At 44.1% G+C, this 20780-nt stretch overlaps 1 protein-coding gene across 5 annotated transcripts in view; it reads right to left on the reverse strand.

The window, feature by feature from the left end:
- The window catches only part of SHLD1 (shieldin complex subunit 1), a 110173-nt gene that overhangs the window by 38155 nt on the left and 51238 nt on the right, over positions 1–20780 (reverse strand). The window contains exon 3 of one of the 5 annotated variants that reach the window (XM_017944991.2): positions 7379–7760. The exons of the other annotated variants lie outside the window; for them this stretch is intronic. Coding sequence (XP_017800480.1) covers positions 7741–7760 — 20 coding nt within the window. The 3' untranslated portion in view covers positions 7379–7740. Of the gene's footprint in view, positions 1–7378; positions 7761–20780 lie in introns of those variants that run through there. 5 annotated transcript variants of the gene reach the window in all.

A 20780-nucleotide genomic window follows, 5' to 3' on the forward strand; every position in this document is an offset into this window, starting at 1 on the left:
AGTCACATTCACACCCACTGATGGTAGAGAACAGTGCTTGACGCCAGCTGGCCTCCCACCACTCATACAGTCCTCAGTGTGGCCCTGGACCCATGCGCAGCCCTTCCTTCCTGTGGGCCCAGGGACTCTCTGATGGCACGCACATCCCCACCCTGAGTGGTCCAGAAAATCCAAGCCCCGCTCCTCATGTAGTCAGTTGCATAATACTCAGTTCTGAGAATGAAAACTTACACTGTCAGGAAAATACTGATCCATATCGGTTAAGGTCTCTTGCAGCAGATAAGATCATAAAGACAACCATGCTCTGGAAAATAAGGAGTGGTTTATACATGTAACCACAGCACAGCACACCCTGTTACTCTTTTCTTTTAGAGACAGGGTCTTGTTCTGTCACCCAGGCAGGAGCGCAATGGCACAGTCATAGCTCACTACAGCCTTGATCTTCTGGGCTTAAGCCCAGCCTCCCGCCTTGGCCTCCCAAAGCATTGGGTTTACAGGCATGAGCCACCGTGCCGGCCTTGTTATTTTAAGTAGGATATCACCATCTTAACTCAGGTTGTCTTACAGCCACATGCCAGCATGCCTATTAATGTCAGAAACTTCCACAGCAATTGCTTTCCTCTCTTTATGGAAAAAGACAGGAAGGGAAAATGCTCCCTAGTCAGACCTATGTATTTTTCATTTGCACTGCAGGCTGTTAAATGTGCTAGCTTAACCAAGACTGTAATGAGGACTCCATTAACCAGCTCTTAGAAACGTGGTCAGCTAGGAGCCTGCAGCTACCCAGTGGGCGTTCAATAACAGCTACCTACTGTATTGACTGGCCTCGACCTGATTCTGCTGTTTCTAAATAACCTCATGCTGGGTCCCACATATGTAAAGACAGGATGAGACAGAATGGTCCATTTCTGCAGCTGTTCACTCCACGGCAAAGGCAGGTTGCCGCGATTATATGTATGCTCATTTTTTACGTGCAAGAGGCAGTCGGCCGACGACACTTGTTAATCAATGACGTTCCATACCTTCAAAGTCATAGGAGCCAACAAAGGCTGACGCTATTTTGAATTATTGATTCTTTCAGGTTCCAACTGCTAATAAAGGAGTACACCTTCTCTTTGGGGTATAACAGGAGGGATTCAGTAAAGTAGTTTGGAAAGGACATGGTTTAGCTAAGCTATCCTGTGGTTTTGAAAAGGAAGCTTCTAGTGACCATAGCAGTCAAAGTACGTACAGAAGTCACAAGAATTCATCCACAACTTTAGATCTGAAAAACAATCTAAATGTTAGGATTTGGAAAAAGCAGTATGAATTTTAGGACCTTTGAATAAAACTGGGAAGACACAAACTTCAATCCACGTTGTAGAAAAGTGGTTATTTTATCATAAAATTGTTCCTTGGGTACATTTTTTTCCCTTAAAAATGCAACCTTCATCACCTAAAGTTGAGGTTGGGAACCAGCTTTGTCTCAAAAAACAAACAAACAAACAAACAACAACAACAAAAAACATAGCTCTTCAATGATCATAGAAGAGAAATAATAGTTAATTATTCATCATTTTGCACAAATTTCCTGAGCAGCTACTGTGTGCCAGGTTTATTCTAGATGCTGGAGATACAGGAGTGAACAAGAGAGACAAGCTACTTGCTCTGTGGAGCTTATATTCCAGTGGTGAAACAGACAATAAACAAATAAATAAGGAATTTAACCACAGGCAGTGATAAATGCCATAATGAAAGATAAAATAGAGGAAGGGGATAGAGAGCGAGATGAATGGAGACCCAGGTTGGATGTGGAGGGCAAGAAGCCTTCTTGGAAGTCACATCTGAGCAGAGATCTGAAAGAAGTGAGGGAACAGGTCATGCTATAGTGGAAGAACATTCCAGACTAAGGGACCAGCAAGTGCAAAAATCCCGGAGGTGGGAGTAAGCTTGTATGTGAGGGCCAGAAGGAAGGCCAGTGTGGCTGGGAAGAGGTGGGAGGAGCGGTCATAGCTAGGCAGGGAGGAGCCAGATCCCGTGGGACCCAGAGAGCTGATGGAGCAGCTTTGATTATGTCCTAAGTGCACTGAAAGATTTTAAGCAGGTGGAAGTGACATTCTGGTGCTGCTGCTGGAAAGGAGACCAAGGAGGGCAAGCATGGGACTGGAGCCCAGGTACAAGGCTACTGCAGGAGTTGCGGAAGACGGTGGCTGGGGTTTGGGTGGAGTGGAGGAGGTGGTGAGACATTACTCTATTTGGAACACATTCTGGAGGTGGCCTATGGGGACAGATGCAGGCGGTGGAGCAAGCTTGCCCATGTAGCCCAGGATGGCTTTGAATGCAGCCCAACACAAATGTGTAAACTTTCTTAGAACATTATGAGATTTTTGGCTGGGCGCGGTGGCTCTTGCCCGTAATCCCAACAGTTTGGGAGGCTGAGTTGGGCAGATCACTTGAGGACAGGAGTTCGAGACCAGCCTGGCCAACATGGTGAAACCCTGTCTCTACTAAAAATACAAAAATTAACTGGGTGTGGTGGTGGGCGCCTGTAATCCCAGCTACTAGGGAGGATGAGGCAGGAGAATCGCTTGAACCCGGGAAGCAGAGGTTGCAGTGAGTCAAGATCTGGCCACTGCACTCCAGCCTGAGTGGCAGAGTGAGACTCTATCTCAAAAAAATAATAATAATAATCATCATCATCATCATCATCATTGAGATTTTTTTGTGATTTTTTTTTTTTTTTTTTTTTTTAGCTTACCAGCTGTCATCAGTGTTAGTGTATTCTATGTGTGGCCCAAGACAATTCTTCTTCCAATGTGGCCCATGGAAGCCAAAAGGACTGGACACCTCTGTGGTAGAGCGATGAGAAAGTTGTTTCGATTTCCACAGTAAAATAAGAAGCAGGAAGCCGGGTTATGAGCTCATAGGCTCAGGCTCTATGAGTTTAGAAAAGACAGAAACAACTGGCTCCTTCTAGACCCAGACAACAATGAACCCAGACTGGACGAGTGGGGGCGCTGGAGTCCACCGGCAGCCCAGCTCCCAGCGTGAGGCCTGCCACGCCCGTTTTTACAGAGAGTTGGGAGAAACTCTAGTTGGGAGAAACCTAGCACCAGAAGGACGCAAAACAAGGCAAATCTCCCAAGAATCAGGACCAGGCAGAAAAATCTACTTACCTTTTCACAACACTTAAAAAACTAAAAATCCTTAATCTCTTTGCTCTCAATTTACCGAGTAAACGCTTCCTACTCAATGAAAAAAATACTAATGTCCCAAAAGGAAAAATAGGCTAAGCATATTTACAGAGAACTCACAGGTAAAGAAATGTGAATAGCCAATACATATTTTTAAAAAAGTACTGCAGCTGGGCATGGTGGCTCATACGTGTAATCCCAGCACTTTGGGAGGTTGAGGCGGGAGGATCACTTGAGCCTAGAAGTTTGAGCCCAGCCCGGGCAACATACTGAGGCCTCGTCTCTACAAAAAATACAAAAACTAGCTAGATGTGTTTGTGTGTACCTGTAGTCCCAGCTACTTGCATGGCTGAGAATCACTTGAGCCTGAGAGACAGAGGTTGCAGTGAGCCAAGATCATGCCACTGCACTCCAGCCTGAGCAACACAGTGAGACTCTGTCTCAAAAAAAAAAAAAAAAGTGCAGCATTTCATCCAGAGAGACACAAGGTAGAATGGCTGTTGCCAGGGGCTGGGGGATGGGGAATGGAGAATTAGTATTTAATGGGTACAAACAGAGTTTTAATCTGAGAAGGTGCAAAAGTTCTGGAGATGGATTATGGTGATTGCTACACAGCAACATGAACGTACTTAACACCACTGAACTGTATAGGTAAAATGGTTAATATAGTCAATTTTATGCAATGTATATTTTACCACAAATTTTTTAAATATTGCATTTCATTGGCAAAGAAATGCAAATTAAAACAATGAGGCTGGTTCAAAGATAATGACTTATCTCAACTGATTGTTCATAGCTACAGATCGAACTCCTTGTTCGACGCTTTCCTCCTTTCTCACTACTGCACTTGATTAGCCTAAAAAAAGTATAAAAGAAAATTTTAAAAATAAAAAAATAAAATGAGATGACACTTTATTCATACTGTATCCTCAATGAGGGCACACAGTGGACATCCGTATCTGTGGAATGAGTGCATGTTACTCAGGGTGTGGGGAGATGAGCCCCTGCCCAGCCCGCTGAGTGGAGGCTAAGCCGGTGTCATCTTCCCAGAACCACAAGACTCAAATACTTTGACTCTATAATTTATCTGTCAAGGGTCTATGTTAGGGTGGGTACGGTGGCTCATTCCTGTAATCCCAGCACTTTGGGAGGCTGAGGTGGGCGGATCACCTAAGGTCAGGAGTTTGAGACCAGCCTGGCCAACATGGTGAAACCCTGTCTCTACTAAAAATACAAAAATTAGCCAGGTGTGGTGGCGGGCGCCTGTAATCCCAGCTACTAGGAAGGCTGAGGCAGGAGAATCGCTTGAACCTGGGAGGCAGAGTTTACAGTGAGCTGAGGTCGCGCCATTGCATTCCAGCCTGGGTGACAACAGCAAAACTCCATCTCAAAAAAAAAAAAAAAAGAAAAAAAGTCTGTACTAGACCAGGCACTATGACTCATGCCTTTGGGAAGCCAAGTCAGGTGGATCACTTGAGGTCAGGAGTTTGAGACCACCATGGCAATACACCAAAATCCGGTCTCTACAAAAAATACAAAAGGGACTGAAGGCAGAGGGGTGGAGGGAAGAGCCTGAGGCCTGAGGTCAGTAAGAAGTGCCTTGAAGAGCCAGCAGAGGAGGATGAGAAAGAGCAGCCAGCGAGGGCAGGAGGAGAAGCTGAGGGAGGGGTCCCAGGAGCCAAGGGAAGAACAGGTGTCCGGGAAGGGAGGGATCAACAGTATAAAACGCTGCTGCTTGGTCAAATACAAAGGACTGGGAAGTGACCACTGGATTTGGAAAGACAAAAGACACCACAGTTCCATAACAATAGCAGTGGTGGAGTATATATGGGGGTGGGGGTGGGGTGGGGGAGGGAAAGCAAAAGCGTGACTGTTGTGGGTTGGAGATAAATCGGGAAGGGAAGAGGTGGAGAGAGCGAGTATAGACAAATAAGACACATCTTTCACCGCCTTCTGCTATAAAAAGGAACAGAGAAACAGGGCGGGATCTAAAGAGGAATCTGGGGTCATGGATTTTTTTTTAAGATGGGAAATATTACATCATCTTTGTATGTGGCCAAGAATGAGCCAGTCAAGAGAGAAAGATCAATAATGCAGGAGAGAGGGGTTAAGGGTGGGTGTGATGTCCATGACTAGGAGAGAGGAGATGAAGATTAAGTGGAGGGGCTGGCCTTAAGCAGGGCATAAACAATTCACCCACTCTAACAGTCCTCTTGGTGGCTGCTCCCTGCTTCTCAGGTATGATAAGGAACCACACAATTTGTCTCACTGCTGGGACTTAGAGACACACACACACACACACTCACACACATGCACACACAAAGCAAGACAGCTCTGAGCACTCACTTTATTCGTTTATTTATTTTTAATTAATTATTATTTTTTTTCTTTTGAGATGGAGTCTCACTCTGTCACCCAGGCTGGAGTGTAATGGTGCGATCTTGGTTCACTGCAACCTTGCCTCCCAGGTTCAAGTGATTCTCCTGCCTTAGCCTCCCGAGTAGCTGGCACTACAGGCACCCGCCACCACGCCTGGCTAATTTTTTTGTATTTTTAGTAGAGATGGGGTTTCACCACGTTGGCCGGGCTGGTGTCAAACTCCTGACCTCAGGTGATCTGCCAGCCTTGGGCTCCCCAAGTGCTGAGATTACAGGCATGAGCCACCATGCCTGGCCCTAAGCACTTACTTTAAATCTCTCAAGAAAATTGAAAGGACACAAAGATAGATGTGTACCCCCCCCCCCCCCCCCCCGCTACACCCTTTTGTTCTGCTCTCTAATCTTTGCACATACCAGAGATTCCGTAAGTTCTGTGAGCACCTGTTTTTCTGCACGTACCAGAGATTTTGTTTTGCACATACCAGAGATTTTGTAAGTTCTGAGGCAAGGTCACAAGACGTGTTTAAGTAAGATAAACTCTTGCTGCCATAAACCTGCTCTCCCGCCTCAAAGGTTGAACCGAAATAGCAGAAATGGCGGGAACCAATCATAGTTAGCCAAATCGCCTTGTTCAAACACTAGCCAATCATATATCTGATTTGTATAATAACTCTATGCCCACTTTTCTTAGACTATATAACACTGCTCGGAGCTCAGTGGGGGAGCTCTCCTGCCCGTCTCGTTTCGCGAGCGAGTGAGAGTTCCAGGTTCGAACCTGTAATAAAGATCCTTGCTGCTTAGCTTTGACTCTGGACTCTGGTGGTCTTCTTCGGGGAATAAACGGTCTGGGCATAACAAAATGACAACTGAACCAGTAAATGTTAGTTCACCTGAGTCAACACAAAGAACTTTTAGTTAACGAACTTTGCCTGGCCAATTGCCCATGAGGTAGCCAGCATCCAGGATGGCTGCCCACCTCCTGGCACTCACACCCTTGGGTGGCCCCTTGCATGTGGTCCCAGAGTTGGTCTGTGTGACCGGCGAGCGCAGCAGAGGTGATGGTCCATCATGTCTGAGATCAGATCATGAAACACCTCAGGGCTTCTGTTTGGCTGTCTCCCTCTCCCACGACTCACTGTGGGGAAGTTGACTGCCACAGTTCAAGGACACTCAGCAGCCCTGGGAGACCCCCATGTGGAGAACAACTGAAGACTCCAGCCAAGCATCCGGCGGCAGTCTTCTCCGAAGCAGCTCTTCCAGTTCCAGGGGAGGTTTCACTTGGTGGCCACCTTATAACAGACCCTGAGCCAGAACTACCCTATTAAGCTCCTCCTGGATTTCTGACCCTCAGAAACTCTGAGACGATCGATGTTTGTTGTCTCAAGCCATTGAGTTTTCCAGAAATTTGTTATTACTCCCAACTGATAACTAAACTCCCTATCCCTCAATATTCAGTATACTATAATGAAGTTTTTTGTTTTGTTTTGAGATAGAGTCATGCTCTGTCACCCAGGCTGGAGTACAGTGGTACGATCTCGGCTCACTGCAACCTCCGCCTCCTGGTTCAAGCGATTCTCCTGCCTCAACCTCACGAGTAATTGGGATTATAGGCACACACCACCCCGCCCGGCTGATTTTTGTGTTTTTAGTAGAGACAGGGTTTCACCATGTTGGCCAGGCTGGTCTCGAACTCCTGACCTCAGGTGATCCGCCCACCTCAGCCTCCCAAAGTGCTGGGATTATAGGTATGAGCCACCACACCCAGCCTTAATAAGTTTTAACAAACTGTATTTTACAGGCTAAAAAAATGTTGGTCACAGACTTCCATGCAATTTTTAAAGCCTGTGTTTAATATATTTATCACTGATGGATCTGTAAAGTTTTATTTTCTCAGTTGATTAAGTGCAGATATTAAAAGATTTTCCATGGGACTAGAAGGTGCCACCCTAACATGCAATACTTAAGCAAACCGTGGATATCAAAGAAGGACGGGGAAGCTCTTTATTTTATGGGACTTTAGGGGAACTGCCTTCCCAGCAGGCTCTTCCTGAGCAGTCTGCTGGAAATTCTTTGTGTAGCTCTAAGACAGTCCAGATCTAGGACAATATGTCAGGTTTTTAGGTAACAGTCTGGTTGGCTTTGTCATCCCTGGTCTCTTTCTTCAGAACACTGTAAATCAAAGGCCCAAGCTAAAGCTTGTACATCAAACCTAGAGATGAAAAGGAGAAAAGATCAAAGGAGACATAAATAAAACTTTTCCCTGTGAGACAGTATGGCAGCGGGCTAAGCCATCATTTAATATCAGTCTGAAATAACATTTTCCCTTCTTTACTTTGTGAACTTTGCCTGGTCTTTCACAACTATCCTTTTTTAAACCTTCTCATGTCAAATAACTCTGAGTTTGCCTGGTGAAAATGTCACTGTGGAAGAATTTCTTTTAACCTGAACCTCTTGGAGGCTGGTTTCTTGGGTGTTCTATCGCTGGGTGGTGAACTTCAAGAGGGCAGACACTGCCTTTAATTCACACTTCATCCCCAGGGGCTAGCACAGTGCCTAGCACATAGCAGCTGCTCATTGAATTTTTGCTAAATAAATGCACTGCATTTGCTTTCCGTCTCTGAAGGTCTACCAGTCAATCAAAGAGTATCTGTTGAGTGTTGATTAGTGTAGCATGGTGCTAGGAGCCATCAGGAACATGAAGCTGAATGTGACCTATATTTGAAGCACTTAAAAAGACTGGCTGGGCGTGGTGGCTCACGCCTGTAATCCCAGCACTATGGGAGGCCGAGGTGGGCGGATCACCTGAGGTCAGGAGACAAGCCTGGACGACCAACATGGTGAAACGTTGTCTCTACTAAGAACAGAAAAATCAGCCAGGCATGGTGGCTGTAATCCCAGCTCCTGGGGAGGCTGAGGTGGGAGAATCACTTGAACCCGGGAGGTGGAGGTTGCAGTGAGCTGAGATCGCACCACTGCACGCCAGCCTTCCTGGGCGACAGAGCAATACTCCTTCTCAAAAAAATAAAGAAAGAAAAGAAAAGAAAAAAAGACTGTCAAGTCCTCATTATGTATCCACCAGAACTCAGTAACTTTTTAGGCATCAACACAAAGGTGTGGCTGCCTTAGCAAGTTATATGATGATTTTATTGTTGTTGTTTTTAAGAGACGGGGTCTCACTCTGTCACTCGGGCTAGAGTGCAGTTGCACCATCATGACCCACACTGCAGCCTTGGCTTCCTGGGCTCAAGCGCTCCTCCTGCCTCAACCGCCTGAGTAGCTAGGACTAAAGGTGTACTCCACCATGCCTGATTATTATTTTTTTATTTTTTGTAGAAACAGGGTCTTGCTGTGTTGTCCAGGCTGGTCTTGAACTCCTGGCCTCAAAGGATCCTCCTGCCTCAGCCTCCCAAAGTGTTGGGATTACAGATGTGAACCACCATGACTGGCCTACTTGATATTTTAATATGACAATAGCCAACATGACAATAGTAGATATTGTTCCTACAGTGCATGAAACCAGTAAGCATTCACTGAGTACTTCCTATATGTGATGAAAGTGAAGCAATTACAAAGGCAAACATTACAGTTAATAAGCAAAGTTTGGAATCAGAAATAACAGATAAGGGTAAGAGTGTGGCCACAGCAGATCAATCTGGTTCAACTTTCATGTCACAAAGTTGTGAGTTGTTTTTCAGTGGCCACGGACTCACAGGTCTCATAACCTGAGCAAGCCCAGAAGAACCAAGCGTGCAACCATGCTTAATTCCACTAGGGGGAACCTAAGTGCTCAGACTGAGGAGTGGGACTGAATTAAGAAGTGGACATTGGCCAGGTGTGGTGGCTCACACCTGTAATCCTAGCACTTTGGGAGGCCGAGGGGGCAGATCACTTGAGGTCAGGGGTTCAAGACCAGCCTGGCCAACATGGAGAAACCTGTTTCTACTAAAAACACAAAAGTTAGCTGGGTGTAATGGCACACACTTGTAGTCCCAGCTACTTGGGAGGCTGAGACCCGAGAATCGCTTGAACCCAGGAGGCAGACATTGCAGTGAGCTGAGATCACAACACTGCACTCCAGCCTAGACGATGGAGGAAGACTCCATCTCAAAAAAACAAAACAAAACAAAACAAAAAAGAAGTGGACACTGCATGGCAGGATCCAGGATCCAGTCAGATTGAGCCCTGGAGTCACCCCATGGCGGAATCCAGTCAGATCATGACCCCCAACATCATCACCTTATTACAAGATCCAATCAATCACCTCATTCCAAGATCAATCCAGTCACTTCATTCACACCTCATTACCCTATGCTTATAAACCCCAACCCAGGCCCCCATCTGGGGAGACAAATTTGAGCATTTCCTCCTATCTCCTTGCAAGGACCAAGAGTTCCTGGATCATACGACCTACCTACCAACCAACCCAGCCTGTGATTCCAAGCCTCTTATTTCTTGGCAACTCTGCATTATCTAACCTATAAAATGGGGACAGGATCCCTGCCTTTACTTATTACAGAAAAATGTTAGAAGACAAATCTAAGTAAACAGACTCTGGCAATGGCAAAGTTAACTATACCAAATTTGCCCTTCTACTATAAATGGCTAGAAAACTGGACAAAATGGCCAGGTGCAGTGGCTCATGCCTGTAATCCCAGCACTTTGGGAGGCCAAGGTGGGAGGATCACTTGAGCCCAGAAGTTTGAGACCAGCCTGGGCAACATAGTGAGACCTCATCTCTAATATTAAAAAAATATATATATATATATCTATATATCTATCTATATATATATATATAGAGAGAGAGAGAGAGAGAGAGAGAGGAAAATATCCCCAGTGAGCTTAAAACAAGTCTTGAAAGGATCAAGTTGATCAGCAAGTAATTTAACTGCCTGCCACAACAAACTTTGATGCTTTTTATAAAAAGGCAGCAAAATACAGACACTCTACAATGTAATATCCCTAAGTCCAGCATCTCATAATTAGTAGACATGGGAAGAAGCAGGAAAATGTTGCCTATAATCAGGAGAAAAACAGTCAACAGAAACAGATCTTGAAATGATAAAGATGATGGAATTAACGAATGAGGATATGAAAGCAGCTAATGTTATAAATATCCTCAAGGTTTTATTTTTATATTTATTTTTTGACATAGGGTCTCACTTTTTCACCCAGGCTGGAGTGCAGTGGCACAATCTTGGCTCACTATAGCCTTGATCGCCTGAGCTCCAGTGATCCTCTTGCCTCAGCCCCCCAAATAGCTGGGGCCATAGGCATGCACCACCACGCCCAGCTATTTATTGGTATTTTTTGTAGAGACAGGGTTGCCATGTTGCCCAGGCTGGTCTCGAACTCCTGAGCTCAAGTGAACCACCCACCTTGGCCTCTGAAAGTGCTGAGATTACAGGTGTGAGCCACTGCGCCCAGCCTATCCTCAGGGTTTTAAAGGAAAACATAAATATAATGTATGACAAATAGGAATATCTGTGATAGTTTTTAAACTGGTCCTTTTATACTATCAGGCATTTTAATCATAATATTAGTTCTTGAGTAAAATGCAGTATCACAGAAAAAATATGAACTGGAACCAAATCAGGAGAACAACTTCCAGTTCTCGTTCTGCCACTATTTTGCTATAGTCCTCAGATTTTCACTTGCATTTTCTGAAGTTCAGTTTTCTCATCTGTGAAATGTAGATATTGACCTCAACAATTTTCCTCTTTTAAGACTCACACTGCCCCTTGTTTACCCTCAGATAGTGAATCTCTCGTGCACCAGAATTTATTCATTCAGCCTTTCAGTAGAAAGCAACCTTTTATTTTTCAAATTATTGTTGGCAAACCCTGAATATGCACAGTAGAACTTTACTATTTCTGAAGGGCAGTCTTCAGTGACTTTTGATTCTCTCTGTCCTGGCAATCTTTACTTAAAATTAAAAAAAAAAAAAAACTGTCATTCAAGGAAAATGTGTCTTTTTGGAACTACATTTACAATAAAATCACAAAATAATTTTTTAAAAACATAGAGTTGAAATTCTAAAATAGGCCGGGCGCGGTGGCTCAAGCCTGTAATCCCAGCACTTTGGGAGGCTGAGGCGGGTGGATCACGAGGTCAGGAGATCGAGACTATCCTGGCTAACATGGTGAAACCCCATCTCTACTAAAAATACAAAAAACTAGCCGGGCGTGGTGGCGGGCGCCTGTAGTCTCAGCTACTCGGGAGGCTGAGGCGGGAGAATGGCGTGAACCCGGGAGGCGGAGCTTGCAGTGAGCCGAGATCACGCCACTGCACTCCAGCCTGGGAGACACAGCGAGACTCCGTCTCAAAAAAAAAAAAAAAAAAAAAAGAAATTCTAAAATAATATTTATATTTGCAGTTAATTTTATGACCAACAATTCATGGGCTGTGTATTCTACCAGTTTATGCCATTTCTTTTTTTTTTTTTTCATTTTTTGAGGCAGAGTCTCACCCTGTCATCCAGACTGGAGTGCAGTGGTACGATCTCAGCTCACTGCAACCTCGGCCTCCCAGGTTCAAGTGATTCTCATGCCTCAGCCTCCAGAGTAGCTGGAATTACAGGCACACACCACCACACCCGGAAAATGTTTGTATTTTCTGTAGAGACAGGATTTTGCCACGTTGGACAGGCTGCTCTCAAACTCCTGGCCTCAAGCAATCGGCCCATCATGGCTTCCCAAAGTGCTGGGATTACAGGCATGAGCCACTACACCCAAACCTCATTTCTTTTATATAAAAACAAATTCCTAAGTATGAGAATTCCTAAGACAAGGGGCTATAGGATCCAATAAAGTGGGATAATACTGAGAAGAGACTTTCAGTGGTTGTGGGGTACCTTATGAAGATAGATCATGGGTTAGCAAACTTTTTCTGTACAGGGCCAGACAGTAAATACTTGAGACTTTGTGGACCTTCAATGCCCAGTTACATCTTCTTCTTTTTAAAAATAATCATTTTAAAATGTGAAAGCCATTATTAACTTGCAGGCTGTACAAAAACCGGCATAGGGTCAGAATTGGTCCACAAGCCAGAGGCTGCTGACTCCTGCTCTATGGTCTTATTTACACATCATTGGCCTCCACCTCACACTTCACTGAATTAGAATCTGTATTTGAATAGGATCCCTGGGTGGTTAATAGTCACATTACATTTTGAGAAGCACTGCTCTAAGGCAGTGGTTTTTCAGCATGGCTGCATATTAGAAGCACTTGAGCTTTTACAAAATCCTGATTCCCAGGCTGCCCTCTATACCAATTAAATCAGAGCTTCTGAAGATGAGTCCTGGGCATCAAGATCATTAAAGCTCGCAGGTGATGCCGATGTGCAGCCAAGGTTGAGCACAGTGGTTCAAGGGGCTCATTTAATGCAGTCCAACAAGCTCATCTGCTAAGGAGAGAAAGCAGCCCAATTCCCCACCAGGGCCGCTCTCCTCAGGCATGAATGGCTCCTGGAACCACAGAAACCCCCAAGAAACATAAGTGATGAAAAAGAACACTGGATCAAATTCTGGATGTTTCCTTCCAATCCTCTGGTGGTGTGTGTCATTAGAAAAAGTAATTCTGGGGCCGGGCGGAGTGGTTCATGACTGTAATCCCAGCAATTTGGGAGGCCAAGGTGGGCAGATCTCTTGAGCCCAGGAGTTCGAGACCAGGCTGGGCAACATGATGAAACCCGTCTCTACAAAAAATACAAAAGATTAGTGGGCGTGGTGGCATGCGCCTGTGGTCCCAGCTACGCAGGAGGCTGAGATGAGAGGATCACTTGAGCCTGGGAGGCAGAGGTTGCAGTGAGCCGAGGAAATTGCACCACTGCACTGCAGCCTGGGTGACAGAGTGAGACCCTATCTCAAAAAAAAAAAAAGAATAAAAAAAAAAAAAAAAAGAAGAAGAAAAAGAAAAAGTAATTTTAGAAATAAAGAACTTATTTGAAAGGATGTTAGCAATTTTACCTCAAAAGTTAAAATCTAGCTGAAAGTAGACAAGTCATTCATCTTTTTCAACTTTGGAATGATGTTAAAGAATTAATTCAATTCTATAGGGACTGTGCTCAGAAGAATTTTAAATTCTAGAACATTTAACAAAAAATATACAGATATTCCTAAATAAGCCACCACTGAGTGGTCAGTATTTTTCTTTAAGATTCTTGGGTCTTGTAAGACAATTTCACAGATGAAGCTTACTTTTGCCAGTGTGAGTAAATATTTAACACTTTCAAAAATGCTTCCTGGATTGATACCTAGGCAGCCAAAGAGGAAAAGCAGTAATAATAGGTGTTTGAGGGGCTGGGCACGGTGGCTCATGCCTGTAATCCCAGCACTTTGGGAGGCCAAGGTGGGTGGATCGCTTGAGCTCAGGAGTTCAAGACCAGCCCTGGCAACATGGAGAAACCCGTCTCTACAAAAAAGTACAAAATTAGCCGGGCATGGTGGCACACACCAGTAGTCCCAGCTACTCTAGAGGCTGAGGTAGGAGAATCGCTTGAATCAGGGAGGCGGAGGTTTCAGTAAACTGAGATTGTGCCACTACACTCCAGCCTGGGAGACAGTGAGACCCTGTCTCAAAAAAAAAAAAAAAAAAAGCCAGGCGCGGTGGCTCAAACCTGTAATCCCAGCACTTTGGGAGGCCGAGATGGGCGGATCACGAGGTCAGGAGATCGAGACCATCCTGGCTAACACGTTGAAACCCCGTATCTACTAAAAAAAATACAAAAAACTAGCCAGGCGATGTGGCGGGCGCCTGTAGTCCCAGCTACTCGGGAGGCTGAGGCAGGAGAATGGTGTAAACCCGGGAGGTGGAGCTTGCAGTGAGCTGAGATCCGGCCACTGCACTCCAGCCTGGGCGACAGAGCCAGACTCCGTCTCAAAAAAAAAAAATAAAAATAAAATAAAATAAAAGGAAAAAAAAGAAAAAGAAAAAGGTGTTTGAGAAAAGCAGGCTCATGTCTTGGTTTAAAAGCCCAAACAAGCACTTAATTCAGTTTTTTGTTTGTTTCATTTTCGCTCTGTAAATAGAGGAAATAGTGCCATAAGTATATTACTATTTCTCTTGCTCTTTTCCAATATTTGCATTTTCTCCTCTTCCACAGAAAGGTAATAGAAGAGGCACTTCATCAGATAATTAACTTTACAAGCAAAAGAAAAATGTATTAATTTACTCCTTTAATACCAAAATTCTTCCAGACTCTACACACACATCGCCTTATCAGAGAGGCCTATTCAGGCCACCATATTTTAATTACGCCCTTCATCTCTAACACTGCTTTCCCTTCTTCACAGCACCAGCTGATACAGATTTCTTTTAGTGCCTATCTACCCCTTCTGCCCCTTCCAACCATGATCCTAAGAACTAGAATTATTTATTTATTTAGAGACATAGTCTCACTCTGTCACCCAAGCTGGAGTGCAGTGGCACAGTCTCGGCTCACCGCAACCTCCACCTCCCAGGTTCAAACAATTCTCCTGCCTCAGCCTCCTGAGTAGCTAGGACTACGGGCACCCGCCACCATGCCTGGCTAATTATTTTGTATTTTTAGTAGAGACAGGTTTCACCATGTTGGTCAGGCTGGTTTTGAACTCCTTAGCTCAGGTGATTCACCTGCCTCGGCCTCCCAAAATGCTGAGATTATAGACGTGAGCCACAGCACCCAGCCGAAGAACTAGAATTTAAAAAGCTCTTTAAAGACCAGGCATGGTGACTCACGCCTGTAATCCCAGCACTTTGGGAGGCCGAGGCGAGTGGATTACTTGAGCCCAGAAGTTTGAGACCAGCCAGGGCAACATGGTGAAACCCCATCTCTACTAAAAATAGAAAAAAATAGCCAGGCATGGTGGCACACATCTGTGGTCCCAGCTACTCAGGAGGCTGAGGTAGGAGTGTCACCTGAGCCTGGGAAGTTGAGGCTGCAGTAAGCCATGATTGTATCACTGCACTCCAGCCTGGTTGACAGAGTGAGACCCTGTCTCAACAAAAAAATAAAAACAAAAAGCCCCTTAAAGAAAGGTAGAGCCTGTGTCTATTTTGTTCACTGTGTATCCCCAACCCTAGGAACAGGGCCTGCAGCATAGTACACACACAATAAGCATTTTGCTAATGACTGAATAGACAACATTCACAACCTTGCAAAGAAGCTAGTCATCAGGGGTTCAGGTAAACAATCCAACATAATACGGAGGAAACAGAAAAGAACTCTGCATTTGGTGAGGCATAATACCCGGTGAAAGTAATACACATGGCAAAGCTACTTCTCATTCATGATGATTTATTTTATAAAGCAAAGACATAATTCTACTGAGGTCCTGAGGACTTGTGGCTCTGTCGTCTTACAAGAGGTCACTCGTTCACTTGTTCAAAAATGGCTGGAATTTTTAGAAATGGAAAGAAGGACTCTAAAGTTTCATATATCAAAACCTCTAAGTGTCTGTTATTAATAATAGTTCTTACCATCTTCTGGTTGCCTGTTAAGCACTGAGCACAATAATCAGTGCATTGTATACTAGACACATAAAAGTTTTCCAAGCAGTGGCCTATGGATTCATGCTAGGCCGTGATGAAACTCTTACTAGTTCATGGATATGTGAGAAAAAAACACTAGGGACTACAGACAACTGATCTTTATTTTGGGATTAGGTCCTTCTTTCATTTTGGATGTTAAAATATCCTTTCGTTTATGAAATGATAATAGATTTGTGGAGATAGTGGTAGAGGTTGTTTTTAAGATTTTTGCTTGGCAAAATAAAAGACTGGGTCCTCAAAAAAAAAAAAAAAAAAAAAAAAAGAAGAAGATGAAAAAGAAGTTCCTGGACTAGGACTCACAGATACATATTATCCCACTTACCCTTCATAGCAATCCCACGAACTAAGTATTAGTAATCCCCATTTTACGGATGAGAAAATTAAGGCTTAAGAGAAAGTAACTCACCTTAGGTCATACAGCAGGCAGTAGTGGAGATGAAATTTAGTGCAGGTCTTCAACTTCACTTTTTTTTTTTTTTTTTTTTTGAGACACGGTTTCACCTTGTTGCCACACGGTGGCGCAATCATGGCTCACCGCAGCCTTGACCTCCTGGGCTCAAGTGCTCCTCCCACCTTAGTCTCCCAAATAGCTAGGACCAAAGGTGTGCACCATTGCACTTGTCTAATTTTTAAAATTTTTTTGTAGACACACAGTCTCACTATGTTCCCCAGGCTGGTCTTGAACTCCTGGGCTCAAGCCATCCTCCGTCCTCAGTCTCCCAAACTGCGGGTTTTACAGGCGTGAGCCACCACGCCCAGCCTTAGGTCTCCAGCTTCAAAACACATGTTCTTTTGTCTACCATTCTATTGCCAGAAGAGACCAGTCTGGTCCTAATACACTTAATGCCAGAGATACATTATTTAGAGAACTGGAAGAGAAGGGAATTAAAAAGCTGTCCTTTTTAGCTAAAACTCCTGAGGTTTGTGTCTATTTTGTGAGATTTCACCTTTCTGGGGGCATGTGTTTTCTAATCTGATAAGTAAAGTTTCCACTCTCAGTTGCTGGCTGTGGCTCCCCTATCCTATGACTTGGCAAGATCACAGAAGGAAGGTGCTCTCTCCAAGAATTAAGGGAGTCCTGGAAACATCTGCCCTGGGACTGTCACTTATGGAGTCATATGACCAGGGACACCTCTCTGAGCTGTGGTTTCTGGTATGTAATTTGGAGAGAATAAGCCTTTTCCTGCCTGGCTTCAGGATTACTATATGGATCAAATACTTGGCAGCGATCAGCCCTCACTAAATGTCTAATCAAAAGTAGATGTATGAATGAACTAATGCTGTATATTACTGCTGCTGGAAAAGGAAGTGTCACATGTGATATATTATTATTAGGTCATCAGCACTTCTCAGCATTGGATGATCATACAGGATGATCTTAAAGCCAGGACATCTGCAGAGTTAACAAAGGATTATATAACAGAATTATGTCTTTTTTTTTTTGAGACAGAGTCTCGCTCTGGAGTGCAGTGGCATGATACCTGCTCATCGCAACCTCCACCTCCTGGGTTCAAGCCATTCTCCTGCCTCAGCTGCCCAAGTAGGTGGGATTACAGGCATGCACCACCATGCCTGGCTAATCTTTGCATTTTTTATGGAGACATGGTTTCACCACGTTGGCCAGTCTGGTCTCAAACTCTTAATCTCAAGTGATCTGCCGACCTCAGCTTCCCAAAGTGCTGGGATTGTAGGTGTGAGCCACCGTGCCTGGCCTGCAGAAATACATCTATTGGTATGGGAAACAGAAAGAATCAATGGAACACCTGTATGTACCTGCTGTTCATCCTTATCCCACTTAAAAAATATATGTGCAATGGCAGAGTAACGGGATATTTTAAGACTTAGAGAGACTCTCGATAACTTAGGCAAATGCTCTCATTTCACCAAAAGCTAATTAAATGGCTCGGAAGGTCCCATAGCTGATTAGAGGCAATAATGAGATTAGAACACCTATCTCCTAATTGCCACCTAGCCTAATGCTAACATCACTCTACCACAGTATCAGTCCCCTTAGTTACTCGATGTCTAAGGTGGTCTATTCTTGAACAATATAATTTTTTTTTTTTCTTTCCCCGAGACAGAGTCTTGCTTTGTCACCCAGGCTGAAGTGCAGCGGCACAATCTTGGCTCACTGCAACCTCCACCACCCAGGTTCAAGCAATTCTCCTCCCTCAGCCCCCTGAGTAGCTGGGATTACAGGCGCGCACCACCATGCCTGGCTAATTTTTGTATTTTTAGTAGAGATGGGGGTCTCACCATGTTGGCCAGGCTGGTCTCGAACTCCTGAATTCATGATCTGCCCACCTCGGCCTCCCAAAGTGCTGGGATTACAGGCGTGAGCCACCGCTCCTGGCCGAACAATCCAATTTTTGACAAAGGTGCAGTATGTGATAAACTAGATATGCCAGAAAACTGAAATAACAATGAGACCTCAGTATGTGACATCACTGTGTACATTAGGGTTTCATACCCTCAGCACTAGATAATTCTTTGTTGGGTGGGGGAACTATTCTGTGCATTGCAGGATATTTAGAAGCATCCCTGGCCTCTCCCAACTAGATGCCAGTAGCATCCTATGGCTGTAACAACCACCATGTCTCCAAACTCCGCCAAATGTCCCCTGGTGGTGGCAGCATGGGGCAATTGCCGCTGGTTGAGAACCAATGGTGTAGAGGAAATATTTAAGTTGTCTATACAACTGAGGAAGGATGGATGCAGTTGTACAATGTGGGGTAACAGTGGTTAGAAGAAAATTCATCCAGCTGGAGCTGGAGCTGCTGAGCTTTGACTGTATTGGGTTGTTTTTGGTGGCAGACAGTAACCTCCAGAGCAAGCTGGACTGCGGAACTGGGGGCCCACTTCATGGGAGACAGCCGGCGTTTCCTTTCAGGACGCTGCTAATCAGACACTTGGCAGTAGAGGTGTGACACAAGGGGAAATGAGGATTTAACTGTAAGCTCAGAGCAAATACATCTAATTCTAAGAGTCTATTTAGGGAGAGCCATATCTATGAATGCTATCAAAATTCACTCTAAACCACAGTTAGTATTTGTTTCATGGAATTAAAATGAGTTTCTTATTTTTGTGCAAACATGTACGTTAAGATCCTTTCCACTATTTAGTCATACATTTAGTTCTTTGGTGATTTTTAAAAGCTGTCCTTTTCATCACTTAATGAGCATGGTTTTAGAAAGAAAATCCACCCCCAACATTTCTCACCTTCTCTTATGAGAAATTATTCTTTTTTAGTTCTACCTCTGGAAGTACATTCTCATGATGTATGTGCCACAACTCTGTATCTGCCACTATGGCAACTCATAAAAAAATGCCACCCCCTTAAATTCCGTCATGGCATATTAATTTGATGTTCTAAAACAAACATTTTACTGTGAATTAACTCCTAACTGATAATATTAATCCAACTAAACTGGCTTCTATAACACTTTCACCATCCATAAATGTGTCTCTTGTACAAATAAAGGTGATCTTTTGTTACTTAGCCATTCAATTTCATTAAAAATATTTTCTGCTAAAATCTACTAAATCACTGATATTCAAAATACAATATAGTTACCAAGTTTGACTCCATGAATGAGAATATTCATTCACCAAAGGCATTAGGTAAGCTATGTAAGAGGAGATTCCCCGCAAGATTGTTTATGAGTAAAAACATGGGTCAATCTAAACATCCATCAACAGACATCTCATTAAATAAATTATGATCCAACCGTACAATGGGATATTATGCAGACATTAAAAATATGAGAAAGCTACATGTACCAACACGGCAAACTGCCTTATTATAGCAATGAGTGAAAAACCGGCAAGATATAAGATGATATTATGGTAAAATTCCATTGGTATTTAGAAAAAAAGATATACGTGCTGTTTGTGTGTGTACAATACACACATGTATATGCATATGTGTGTCTATGTATATTTATGTATATAGATCTGTAGGTATGTATATGGAAGGATATGCAAAGCATATCTACAATAATTACCTCTGGGGAGAAGCATGAAGACCTAGGACTTTTACTTTTTTCTTTTTGAGACAGAGTCTTGTTCTGTCACCAGGCTGGACTGCAGTGGCGTGTTGACTCACTGCAACCTCCGCGTCCCAGGTTCAAAGGATTCTACTACCTCAGCCTCCCGAGTAGCTGGGATTACAGGTGTGCATCACCACATCCATCTAATTTTTGTATTTGTTGGGAAAACCTAAGTGCTGGGAGAAGCTGAGGCATGGCTTGCATGTCTGATATAATGTAAGTCTTGGAACATGCCCGGGGTCCAGGGTCTAAAAACCCCTTGTGGCCTTTGGAACACGGTGCTAAGAGGTGGAAGGCTACCCTGATGCACCACGATCTAAGCCCAGGGCATAAAATCCCTCGTGGCTTGGATAGAATTCAGGGCTCGTGGCTCTGGAATGTGTCTAGACTTGCTGGCTCCTTGCTCCTTGCTCTCCCAGGATTGACTGTATCTTGAGTTAGAAGAACCTGCTCTGCATTATCTCAAGTAGTAGAACATGTTCCTTATAAATGCTAAACCATCACAGTTGTAGACCATGCGACTGCCCTTTCGACCTCCACATTCTCACCACCTGTTTCTTTGTTGGATTACCAATAAATAGCATGGGCTCCCAGAGCTCAGGGCCTTCACAGCCTCCATACAGTAGCGATGGCCTCCTGGTCCCAGCTTTTCTC

This window comes from Papio anubis, chromosome 16 (assembly GCF_008728515.1).
Source record: "Papio anubis isolate 15944 chromosome 16, Panubis1.0, whole genome shotgun sequence".
Classification (NCBI taxonomy): domain Eukaryota; kingdom Metazoa; phylum Chordata; class Mammalia; order Primates; family Cercopithecidae; genus Papio; species Papio anubis.